General features: G+C 42.6%; 1 protein-coding gene across 3 annotated transcripts; it reads left to right on the top strand.

Moving 5' to 3' along the window:
* The first annotated feature begins 10035 nt into the window (after nt 1-10035).
* On the top strand, nt 10036-11768 carry LOC111888134 (two-pore potassium channel 1). Of its 3 annotated transcripts, none has more exons than XM_023884265.3 (3): nt 10036-10387; nt 10487-11411; nt 11503-11768. In XM_023884265.3, the coding sequence occupies exons 2-3, from the start codon at nt 10507-10509 to the stop codon at nt 11639-11641; spliced, it is 1044 nt and encodes a 347-aa protein (XP_023740033.1). In that variant the 5' UTR covers nt 10036-10387; nt 10487-10506; the 3' UTR covers nt 11642-11768. The 3 variants fall into 3 exon arrangements, with proteins under 3 accessions (XP_023740033.1, XP_042754148.1, XP_023740032.1); XM_042898214.2 differs by having other exon boundaries at nt 10490-11411; nt 11508-11684; XM_023884264.3 differs by having other exon boundaries at nt 10037-10387; nt 10490-11411.
* Nucleotides 11769-12978: the final 1210 nt, after the last annotated feature.

Genomic DNA, 12978 nt, shown 5'->3' with positions numbered 1-12978 from the left:
ATCCATTCATAGAATTTTCAAGCCATGTAGAGGCCCCAATCCATAGTTCTACCCTTCTACAAGCTACCCCTCACGTAAAGTTGCAAACTTTACGTGACACCAAGGAGATATAAGCCCAAAACACACTAGGGCTTGGGTTTTAGATAAAGGGGCTTTACCAACAACCAAAGAACTAAAGCTTTATGACATTCAAAGCCATCATGAGTCTAGATCTGGAGTAGTAACCCCAGATCTAACTCCCAAATCCGAGATAGGTCTCAAAACAAGCTAAGGGAATCCCAAAACAACCACCAAGGATAAACCAAAAAGGAATTAGCTTAAGATAAGGCTCCTTACCTCAGAGATGTGCCCAACACTGATGTAGATCACAAATCTATACAAGCCCTTGATGCTAACTTCCAATTTCTCAAGCTCCTTCCACTAATTTCCTCTTCTAAGCCCCCAATCTCCTCAACAATGAAGCCTCACATGAATTTTGGGGTTTCTGGAACTCAAAGGGAAGGTAAAGAGGCTGAAGGAGGAACATAACATTCTTTATATAAGGCACAACCTCGGGATTAGGGTTTTTCTCTCTTCAGCACCAACTCATCGAGTCCAACTACCGACTCGACGAGTTGGTCACTTAACTCACGACCAAAATCCCGCTCTGACTCGGCGAGTCGGAATACCTACTCGTCGAGTTCCCTTCTTTATTTACACTTTCCCCCTGAACTCTTGATTCTGACTTGGGATGTTACATTTCTTTTCTTGGCATTTCTAATTTCTGGTGTTACAACTCTCCCCCACTTAAACTAAACTTCATCCTCGAAGTTCACTATGGCTAACTGACCTGCAATCCGCCTCTAACACCTTTCCTGGTGACTCTAACCCTATTAGCCTTCTGCCCGATCATTCTGGATGGCATAATCCTTACAGGTCAAATCCCCGAGTACAATCTAGTCCTTAACCTTCCTGAGAACACCCCTTGCTCAACTGGCAATCCTTCCGGTACTCCCCGAGTACCTAGGCTAAACATTCTTGGGGTTTACTTCCTTTTCCTCATGCATTTCTGGCCTCCCCAAGGCTGCCCTCTATAGCTATCCATTTCCTTTGTCACTGTGAGGAACGTACCCTTCACGATGATCATCACTACAGCCATTCTCGGTGCCGGTCACTATTGTCGGTACTACTGAACTGCCTGAAACACTGAACTACTATATGGTTGCTTCCCAAAATATCTCGAGACCTTCCTGGTCTCCAATCATCCATTGGTTATCTGCTAAACCGAGTTCCGACTCAACTGTGGAGTCCAAGGACTCCTCACTCAGTCTCTCCCACGGATTCTGAACTAAATCTTTCTCTGGAACTAGTTTCCACTAATTATCTTGTCACTGTGGCTCTAACAACTTCCCGCTACTTCGAAACTGCTTTTCTGAAGAACGACTGGGACCTCCCTGGTCCCGACTTGACTGTCAACTGTCCGAAGCACCGGACACCTTCCCGATTGCTGAGCCAGAGACACATGCTCCACATTCCCACCTGATCTCCGAAGGACACCTCGTTTGACAATAACCGCCCTGGCGATATCTTTTCACTCGACTCCTTCACTCCCTTGATCCATCCGATCATGATAGGCTAACAACCCATCGCCACTGAATCCGACACAAAAATGAATGCCATAAGAACAACTGTGGTCTTGCATCATACCGGACCTCCCTCGACCTGTCTTTTCCTGGTTAAACATGTCATGGTCCCATTACTGATAGAACCAATTCGAGTCACACTGTGATGGCTTGAGCTACCATCAACCATACCCATTCATTACCCTAGTATCCTGCATTTGATGCCCTTGGCATCTTATGCTCCCAATCTCATCTTACTGAAACCAAATCCTGTACTGAACATGCACGAACCCTGATTCAGAATCCTTTCCGAAACCAGTCGACACCCCGCTACTACCTCGAGGTTCATAATACACCATAACTTACGACGTCCCCTTCGTGGCCGATAGACAATCACCCTTAGCCGATCCCTGAGACCACCAGTCTCTCATCTGGTCCAACCACCAGGTTTCCAAGTGATCCAAAAACCAAGACTACCCAACCGTAGCCATACTGCCTCACGTGCCACTTATCCACAAGATCCTGCAACTCGAAATCCAACCCTTGACTCAACAGTCTCTGCCATTTCCATTCTGAAATCCCATACCCATCCGGGATCACCCATGAATAATCCATCGAATAATTCCTCCGATCCTGATTCTACCTAAGTTGTGGCTTTCCCACGACTTTGTGAACTGATCTACCGTAGACCCAATCGCTCGAAGAACTCATGAATGCTACGACTACCCCGTAGTCTTACAACACTTCCCATGCCATCCGATTGTTAGTGAATGCTACAGCCCCCTATAGTCTGACAACATCCCCACCCTGGCTGTCGATTAGTGAGCGCTACGGCTCCCCCGTAGTCTTAGAACACTTTCACAGTGAATGCTACGGCTCCCCCGTAGTCTTACAACACTTTCACAGTGAATGCTACGGCTCCCCCGTAGTCTTACAACACTTCCACAGTGAATGCTACGGCTCCCCTGTAGTATTACAACACTTTCATACCACATGATTGTTGCCCATGGCCCTACTGCTCACCTATCAATCCGAATGCATCTCACTGTTTAGTGCCCACGTAGTCTATCCTCCCAAACTGAACTCAATTACCGGTTGGAACACTACCTGGTTCCCTTCCCCGAAGCCTGCAATATGACGTCAGAAGGACGCGATCCAAATGTCGGGGAGTTTCCCGAACTCCCATCCCATGATATCCGATACTCAGTCGGCCCCTAAGGCCGCCTTTCCTCCCCAAAAGGAAAATGTGAGATACATCCACGTCTCACACTCGTTTTTCTCCGGAATATCTGAATAATTCTCCCCACTTAGATTCGACTAAGTCCGCTTGGCACATGAAAATTGAAGGATTCTCACATTCTCTCTCTCGTTCCAATGGTTAATTTGCTGACGAGCGGCGCCTAACAAAGCTAGAACACCAAGAATAACCCTTCTTAAAACAACACAACTTCCGAAAACCTGCTAGCATCTCTGAATCCCAACCATATCAACGGATTTAGATGCTTTAAATACTATTATACTTGGTTCTTGCTGACCGAAGGTCAGATGGTCTAACCAAATCTTCAGCAGCAATTCTCTCTTCCCTTGATGACCTCGGGAGCCTTTCCAAACATGATAGCTAAGGTTACTGGAACTTAGTCATAATTTCCCTCATACAAGCCCTGGAACCAATCCAGGCCATACCCAAGATGACACGCGCATACTGAAAATTCTTAGCTAACTGGAGTCGGTGCCCTCACTGCTCCTCCCTGATCCTCAAGTGGTTGACTTCCTTGTCCCCTATCTGCCTTCAACGACAATACGACAGACTTGCCCCCTATGGGCATTCCCTGCTGACGTGGCCAAACCTGCTACACCTGTAGCTACCCAGATCACCGAATAGCCTCCGACAATGACTTGGAGCGATCCCGGTATGTGCGGAATCCTCTCTGCAAGAGACATCCATCTGAAAGCTCCTTAAAGATTCCTTGGTGCGCTGGCTGGCACCTGATACTCTTGCTAACTCGAACAATAGCAGAAATTCGACCTGAGGTCTAACTATCATACTCCCCAAGTAATATAAATCACCGGTACCACCGGAAATGACCGAAGATAGTATATCCGCAAACCTCTGGAGGACTCCTGACCATCTCCTTCTGAGTTACCTCGACCATCCGGAAAACATGATGCAACACTTTATCCCAATCCCAATGGCAATCCAATCCCTTGTAACAAGCTCCATCGCGTAGTTTTTGCAAGTGTTGCACCGAATCCGGCCATGTTGGCCTCTTAAAAGCTGATCCAAACTCCTGGATCCCCCTCCCGAGATCCTCCACTATAGGCACCCGGGTTGGTCCCCTTTTCCAAAGGTGACCCTAATCAATCCCTGCTCTCAAACTCTAGAAATCATAACATTCAGGGTCTCGCACCCTGACACACTCACCTGCTCCATCGTCCACAACCGATCTACAATAGATGGAGCAACCTATGCTTCTAACCAGTTACAAACTATCCCCAAGACAAAGTCTTTAACTCCGAAAGTGCAATAGATCGCAACATCAATCCTTGCCGCCTGATGCAAGAGATCCAATGCGAACTCCCAATCCTGGCAGTCCTTCTGCTTACTGGCTCTCTACCTGAGCCAGAACCAAACCCTGGTCCTTCCCCTTGCGTGCTCATCCGCATCCTGCACTGCAGCTATCCCCACAGTCCACTTGTCACCACGACTTCCTTTCCCAGGTTTCTTGGATTCTTCGAGACTTTCCCGGATTCGAGTATGGATCTTGTGCTTTTAGTAGTACGGGCCCAATACTACCTTCCACACCTATCCATACTTTCCTCCGGAATCATCCCAAATCCTCTAAGTCACCTACTTCCCTGATGTACTAAATGTCTGCTAGACAGCAGCACAATATCCACTTAAGCACCTCCTAGGTCTCCCCCTAGGCTCCTAATCACACCAAACCGCCTCACTACTTACTAGAGCATATCCTAGGCTTTCCTAGGTTCCCGACCTCGCCCTGCTATCAGCTGCTGAGGAACTCCTCACGATGCCAATCATCTATCTCCTGGATATCGTCACATCCACTTAGTAGTTGACTCCCATCACTAAGGAGTTCCACAAAGCACAAAGCAAGCAGCATTCGTGCAGACGCACTCCTAACACTAATCCCATCCTAGGCTCATCCTAGGGTAATCTCCGACCCACAAACGATCATAGAATATTCGGCCCACGTACCACAACCCAAGTTGTCCACATCCACCCTCGCTGACGGCTGCCTTATGCATGCAAATTGTACACAGAACAGGAAACGAGCCGCACCAATTATTCTATGGCCATGATATCCAAACCGTATACAATTTTAAAACATACACGTAGCAGTTACTAGTATCAATAATCATTCTCATTCGAGCATCGTATCCAGCATCCCAAGGCTACAAACATCACATATCAGGCCAATCTATCACTGTCTACTTAGCACTAGCATGCAAGTCTAAGAGCTCATATAGCATACAAAGGCATCCCTCCTAGCCCTAACTAGCATGAGATATTTAGATTCATAACCAAATCATAACAGATAACAGATGTGGGTATTCTGGGGAAACTTACTTGAGCTCGGCCGATTGCATGCACCACACCCTTTCTTTTCTTAGAAAACTTTTCCTTGAAAACATTTTCCCTTTTAAAAAAAACTTCAAGATCCTCAGTCTGAGTTCAGACACACCTGAAAGTATGTCTGAATCCCTCAAACCAAGGCTCTGATACCAACTTGTAACGTCCCAAAAATCAGGGGTAAAAATTTCATTTTTAATATAACTAAAACATTGATACCATTTAATTCAAACAATAAAATCATAGTCAATCAAATCTTTTATCAGAGTTTATCCCAAAATCATTCATTGCGGAAATCATAGGTGTGTGCACTGCGATCAACCCGAGCTCTTCCTTTCCAAAACAATGATACCTGAAACCATAAACAAACATGTAAGCATGAAGCTTAATGAGTTTCCCAGAGCATACCATTTACACAAACCACATATCACATATCCTGTTAGCTATAAAACCTACACACATATCATATATACTGTTAGCTATAAAAGCTACCATATATCTCATAATCCCTGCATACATAAAATTTGTAATAGTGCCATGAGCTACCCCACATGGTCTTTACCTAGGACTGCCATGGGCTCCCCCCCACATGGTCTTACATCCAATGCCATGGGCTACCCCACATGGTCTTTACCTAGGACTGTCATGGGCTCCCCCACATGGTCTTACATCCAATGCCATGGGCTACCCCACATGGTCTTTACCTAGGACTGCCATGGGCTACCCAACACAGTCTTACATCTAATGCCACAGGCTTCCCCCGGGGTCTTCCCTGCAAATACCATATATAAACAAATAGCATATCATGCATCATATAAATATCTATACATAACACGTACATAAACCTGTAAGGATGTCGTGGCTACCCCCAGGGACTTATACCATTGTGCCATGGGCTACCCCACATGGTCTTCCATGCAAGTATCACAAAGACAACTAACATATCACATAATTACCAGCATACCACCTAGCATAAAGCTAACTATCATATCACACAACATAATATGGGCCGGTCTTGGTGCCTTAGACCCATTGGTATGGTGAGAAGACTCACCTGTAACTGTCGGCTGAAGAAATAAGATCACGCTGCTCCAACCACCAACACGAACTCCTCTACCGGTCAACACCAAATAACTGAACTCAATAAATACCAATAATTACCAAAATCCCCGAGAAGTCAACCAGTCAACTCTTGGTGAAAGTCAAACTCCTTAGTCAAAGTCACACTTCCTGACTGACTCTACTCGCCAAGTCAACCCGCTGACTCGTCGAGTCCAAGAATCTTCGAGTCCCATCCTGCTCAACTCACCGAGTCGTCCCTCGACTCACCGATTCACGACTTGACCAAAAAAAAGGTTACGGTTCCATAACCAAACTTGTCGAGTCCAAGAACAGACTCGCCGAGTCCAAGACAATCTTCAATAGACTCTCCGAGTTGTTCTTCCAACTTTCCGAGTTCATGCACATATTCATACAATTCGTCGAGTACACTCATGTGACTCACCGAGTATCTCCAGTTCTCAATCCATTCAGAGGCTTTTCAAGCCATGCAGGGGCCCCAATCCATAGTTCTACCCTTCTACAAGCTATCCCTTACGTAAAGTTGCAAACTATATGTGATACCAAGCATATATAAGCCCAAAACACACTAGGTCTTGGGTTTTAGACAAAGGGGCTTTACCAACAACGAAAGAACTGAAGCTTTATGACATTCAAAGCCATCATGAGTCTAGATCTGGAGCAGCAACCCCAGATCTAACTCCTAAATCCGAGATAGGTCTCAAAACAAGCTAAGGGACTCCCAAAACAACCACCAAGGATAAACCAAAAAGGAAATAGCTTAAGATAAGGATCCTTACCTCAGAGATGTGCCCAACACTAATGTAGATCACAGATCTATACAAACCCTTGATGCTAACTTCCAATTTCTCAAGCTCCTTCCACTAATTTCCTCTTCTAAGCCCCCAATATCCTCAACAATGAAGCCTCACATGAATTTTGGGGTTTCTGGAACTCAAAGGGAAGGTAAAGAGGTTGAAGGAGGAACATAACATTCTTTATATAGGGCACAACCCCGGGATTAGGGTTTTTCTCTCTTCAGCACCAACTCGTCGAGTCCAACTACCGACTCAACGAGTTGGTCACTTAACTCGCAACCAAAATCCCGCTCAGACTCGGCGAGTCGGAATACCTACTCGTCGAGTTCCCTTCTTTATTTACACTTTCCCCCTGAACTCTTGATTCTGACTTGGGATGTTACATTTCCTTTCTTGGCCTTTCTGATTTCGGGTGTTACACAATGTCGAAAAATACTTATCAGAGTACAATCCCAAAATCATAAAATCTTGAACATTGGTGGATGCGATGCGATCATGTTGGGGCTACCCTTTCGAACCAAAAGCACCTGAAAAACATTTTAAACATAAACTGTAAACACAAAGCTTAGTGGGTTCCCCAAAATACCACATACCATACATACATTGCCATGGCCAACCCCTATGGTCTTGCATACAAGTTTCATGGGCTACTCCCATGGTCTTTTCCCTAGAATACCATGGGCTACCCATAAGGTCTTACAACCAAGTTCCATGGGCTACATCCATGGTCTTTCATTGAAATGTCATAGGCTACCCCCATGGTCAAACATCCAAGTGTCATGGGCTACCCCCATGGTCTTTCACACGAGAGTCATGAGCTACCCCTATAGTCTTTCATATAAATGTCATGGGCTACCCCGGGGGGTCTTCCATGCAAGTATCACAAAGACAACTAGCATCGTACATAGTATAGTGATAATACTCACCTCAATCCTATGATAAACAAATTACACATTCGAGTTGCTGCTACAAAGGCTCCTCACACTAAACATATCCAAAACCAACCCTAATTAATAATTAGGGTAATAACCCATAATCAAAGGTTCATTTCATATTCTCTCTCACTAGGGTAAAAGTCCATTTTACCCTTTCCAAGATGGACCCACCCAAACATGGCCCAAGTCCCCAAAATGGCCCATAAACACTTCTGGGAGTACGCCATGTGTGATCCTCTGTTGCCCAAAACCACTTTTTAAGCTCTTAATACCTAAAGACTAAACGTCCAACTCACAGATCTACATCTTGGGAAGGTCTTAACTGATAAAGTCATCAACTTTAAGCTTTTTCATGGATTAATAGTGCCCAAAACCAAATACTAAGTCCATAACACTCTTTAATAACCTCAAACTCTTGCATGATGAGAAATAGCAACAAATAGTTCATCTTTATGACATAAGATCCTCAAAAACAACATAAAGTGACAAACTTGAGCTCTAGAGTAGTTTTTACTCACAAAAACCAAACCATGGGACCAAAAGCATGCTTATCTCAAAGCTAGTCTAGATGTAAGCCATAGAACCATAAAGGTAATAGTTTTATACCTACAAAAGCTTGGAAAGGTGATGAAGGCCTTGGATCTTCAAGCTCCAGCTACAACAATCCTCAAGGAAAAGCTTCTACTCCTTCACTATACACCATGAACACACAAAAGAGGCTCACACAAGCTAATAAAGGATTAGGTTTTGAGACACTGATTGGGGAGGATGGAGGCTGAATATGGGGATGTTTCAAGGTACTTAAGGTCCTTAAATAGGGGCTCAATGCTAAAATTTAGGGTATAGAGTCTGCATGAGTACGCCTTGCGTACTCCTCACGTACGCCATGCATACTCGACGAAGTCCCCGTCCATCTTAAGTGACCTACACCCAGCGTACGCCTCAAGTACGCCCTATGTAGGACTGATTGTGCAATAATTTGTTATTTTAATCTAGAAATGAAAATACCTGGAAACGGATGTTACACTATTTCACACTATTTTTTCTTTCTCTACTTAACAAACCATAATATATTCACATATCATTTCTTACTCTATACCACGTATTAATTTCCACAACCATTAACACTTCAAACCCAACAACCTTGGGTAGAAAAAGGAAGAAAATGTGTTAGCTCATGCTTGGATTTGGGTGTCCAGCTACCTTATGCAAAGAAAAGAAACATTTTGGCAATCTATTTGAAACCACTTCCACAACTATATGGGTTAATGTGTTGATTAGGATCTCGATGGACTTTCTGCTAAATGGCACGATGAGGCCAAAAATTACCGAGTACAACTGCGTTTACAAGGAACTCAAAAACTCACATCCAAATACGAGTAATAACATCAAGATTTTTGATGTGTCGTTGAGACAATACCAAGAATCCCAACTTAACCATAAACATTTTTCCTATATCGATGTTTGGTATTTTGGTTACACTATTCTTAAATCTGCACATTTTATCCAATATCCAGAGAAGGACTTGAACCTTCAACATTTGGCTGAAGGTATTTATCCGTCAACTGTTGATACCGTTGGGCCAAAAGCCCTTTGGTATATAATTACTTAATTAAAAATTAAAAAATCAATTATTTTGATGAAGGTATACTAAATACAATATGGTGTGCTAGTGATGTGAGGTATTTTTCTAATCGTCAATAATGGGTATACCAATTTGAAATTTCCTAAACGATGATTCCAATCTTCTCTGCTCTTGAAAACCCGAGCTTAATCTTATTGGCTCGGGAATCGTATCCAAGATGTTATACAGCGTGCTCTAATCTTCTTTTTTTAATTTTTGTAGTTTAGCGCAAAAAAGAAGGATATTTTATTGTATGTGACAAAAGAATTGTAAAAATATTTTGACTTCTGTAAAAAACCATGGGTCCATCACTGAGTACAACTAAAGGTCACATTGTTTTCCTTCTTGCAACTAGATTTATAAATTATAATTTAATGATTTGCTCAAGATATTCTATTTTAAAGATGTGCAATCCAATGAAAGGTCTTTCATGCTCCTGTGATAAAGAAAGTGTGGTTGAGACTTAAAATATGCGATTGAGCAGACAAAAAGGCAAGTATAAAGGAAATGCTAGCTTCCCTCATCTTCAAAGAATCCGATCATCTGAGAACTTACTGACTTATCGGCCATATATACCCTCGCCGGATTCGTCCTGTTTCTTTACAGAATCCGGTCAGCCTCCTTAAACTTTACATTTCTTTTATCAACTTACCAGCCATACATTACATCCGCCGGAGCCAGAGAGGCAAGTTAACATTGCTACCACCGGAAAATTATCCCAAAATCCGGCATCACCTCTCCTGCTAGCTCCGGTTCATGTAAGTCGAACAATGAATGTATTTAAAGTTTAAAAGATCTGGAGTTCTCTATAACAATTTCTTGCTTACAAAGTTGACATTTTGAATCGTCTCTTAAAGCAGTACACAAGTTTCTAGCAATGACATCTGATGGTGAAACAAAAGCTGCACCAAAAGAATCAAAGAGTCCCCCACATGTAAACGATCAGATAGCCTCCCTCGGAAGGAGAAGATTCCGACGAATCAAAAGTGCCCCGCTTGCCAACTCTTTTGTCTCGGATTTCAAAACCACCTCCGCACCTCTGCCACGCCGCAATTCCGTGTTTGACCATTTTTACCCGAATTACTGGAAGATTGCTATCATCTTCTTTGCATATCTAGTTGCAGGTATGGTTTGCTTTCATCTAGTCAGACACCAGATTTCAGGAAAGAAAACAAACAGCATACTCGATGCACTTTATTTCACCATTGTAACAATGACAACAGTCGGGTATGGAGACCTTGTTCCCGCTAGCACTCTCACAATACTTCTCGCCTGTCTTTTTGTCGTCTCCGGCACCTTGATTGTTGGATTGGTTTTAAGTAAAGCAGCAGATCTTTTAGTGGAAAAACAAGAACGATTACTTGTGAAAGCGTTGCATATGAATGAAACCATTGGTGAAGCAGAAATCCTTAAAAAGATCAAAACTAAGAAAGTGAGAAACAAGTGTATAATCTTGGTGGTGTTTCTTCTGGTACTTATGGCAGCAGGGACAGGAATCTTTATTTATGTTGAGGAATTGGACTTCATTCATGCGTTGTATTGTGTTATTGCGACGCTTACTGGACTCGGTTACATAGATAAATGCTTCTCGACAACAGGTGGACGTGTTTTTGCTCTTTTTTGGATCTTGTTAGGTACTCTCTATGTAGCTCAGTTGCTCTTTACTTTTGCTCTGTTACATACTGAAAGAAGGCAACGATCGTTGGTCAAATGCGTTCTTAAAAGAAAAACAACGGGTTCTGACCTTGAGGCAGCTGACTTTGACTGTAATGGCATCGTTGTGTAAGTATATATAGATAACTAGAATTTATTAACTTGCATTCTGAAGATGATAAGATTCTGACATGGTGTTTCTATTTTAAAATTTATACAGAGCAGCTGAGTTCGTTATCTATAAGCTAAAAGAAATGGGGAAGATCAGTGAGGATGACATCACACCTATCATGGATGAGTTTGAAACACTAGATTTTGACAAGACGGGAACGTTGTCTGCCTCTGATCTTGGTCATTAGTTTCTTACATGCATTATGGATATGAAATCAGAAGTTCATAATTTGAACTTGATGTTAGGACAACAGAGAATGAACGTTTTATAACAGAAACAACAAACGAATACTATATTGAATTGATGTTGGCAAAGAGAGAACAAGTATACGGTGGATGAAAGAAAAAGTGTGCTAAATCAATGTAACACCCCATATTCATTTTTAAAGATAATAAAATAGAAAAGTTTGTTTATAAAAATAAAAGTGAAAATATGGGAAAGTTACAATTATCCAAAGATAACGAGAAAATAACAACTTCCAAACCAGCACCAGAGGACATTAAATGCCACTAGTCAACCACCCCAACTACCAACCACCGACTCATTGAAGGTTGTCAGGGGTGCGACGCATCCCTTGTCTGGGCACAACACATTCACCAGGAAATCAACCTATAAATAGAGGTTCAAGCCTCTTCCATTCCTTGTAGCGTCTCAAATATCTCTTTCTCCCTCTTGAGATCTCAGTCCCTTGTAATTTGATTTCTCGTTCTCGAGTATAATTAGCAAAGCGCTAGAAATTTTGGAAGGGTCCTGATAAGAGAAGAAAGATTAAGCTTTGAAGTTATGCTCGACGTTTTCCAAGTTATTCAAGTAGGTTACGCTTACTCTTAACTGTAGTTGGATATATTCTTAGTTATTATTATGATGCATGCCAAGTATGAGATTAACATATGCTGAAATGGTCATGCCTCCTGATTGTCTTGACTGGTAGTCCTTTTAGTATTAAATGGGATCAATGAAGGATCTAGGTATTAGTTACTATATTTAATAGTTAATGATTCATTATAGTATTATAGGTTAGTACATGTTTGGCGTGCCTACTCATCGGTTGGATCGTTGTTAGTTGTTCAAGTAATTGTTCAGGTGAGTTCCACTAACTAATTATTATGTTGACAATGCTGGTATATGTCTAATATGTTCTATATATGTGGGAAAAGGATTAATTGCATATGTCTAGTATGTTTGGTGTATATAGGAAAAGGCTAACTGAGGATATCCTTCGTGGAATTAGTTGAAGGAAGACGATCATGGCGCGATGTGTGATCATTCGTCATTTAGTAGTCCGTGGACCTTTAATGGGAAGACGAGATCGGGATATTGGGGGGGGGGGGGGGGGGGGGGGCGATCAGGACGCGATGTGTGATCAATCTTCATTTAGTAGTTCATACCCAATATTGGGAAGTCAGGACTAGTATATTAAGAGGAGGATGATCATGATGCGATGTGTGATCAATCTTTATTTAGTAGTCCATGACCCTTTTATTAGGAATATGGGACCAGGATCATAATACTATATATTAGGAT

The sequence above is a fragment of the Lactuca sativa genome, chromosome 9 (assembly GCF_002870075.4).
Source record: "Lactuca sativa cultivar Salinas chromosome 9, Lsat_Salinas_v11, whole genome shotgun sequence".
Lineage (NCBI taxonomy): Eukaryota > Viridiplantae > Streptophyta > Magnoliopsida > Asterales > Asteraceae > Lactuca > Lactuca sativa.
Note: the sequence above shows the minus strand (reverse complement) of the source record. Positions and strands in the feature narration are given on the sequence as shown.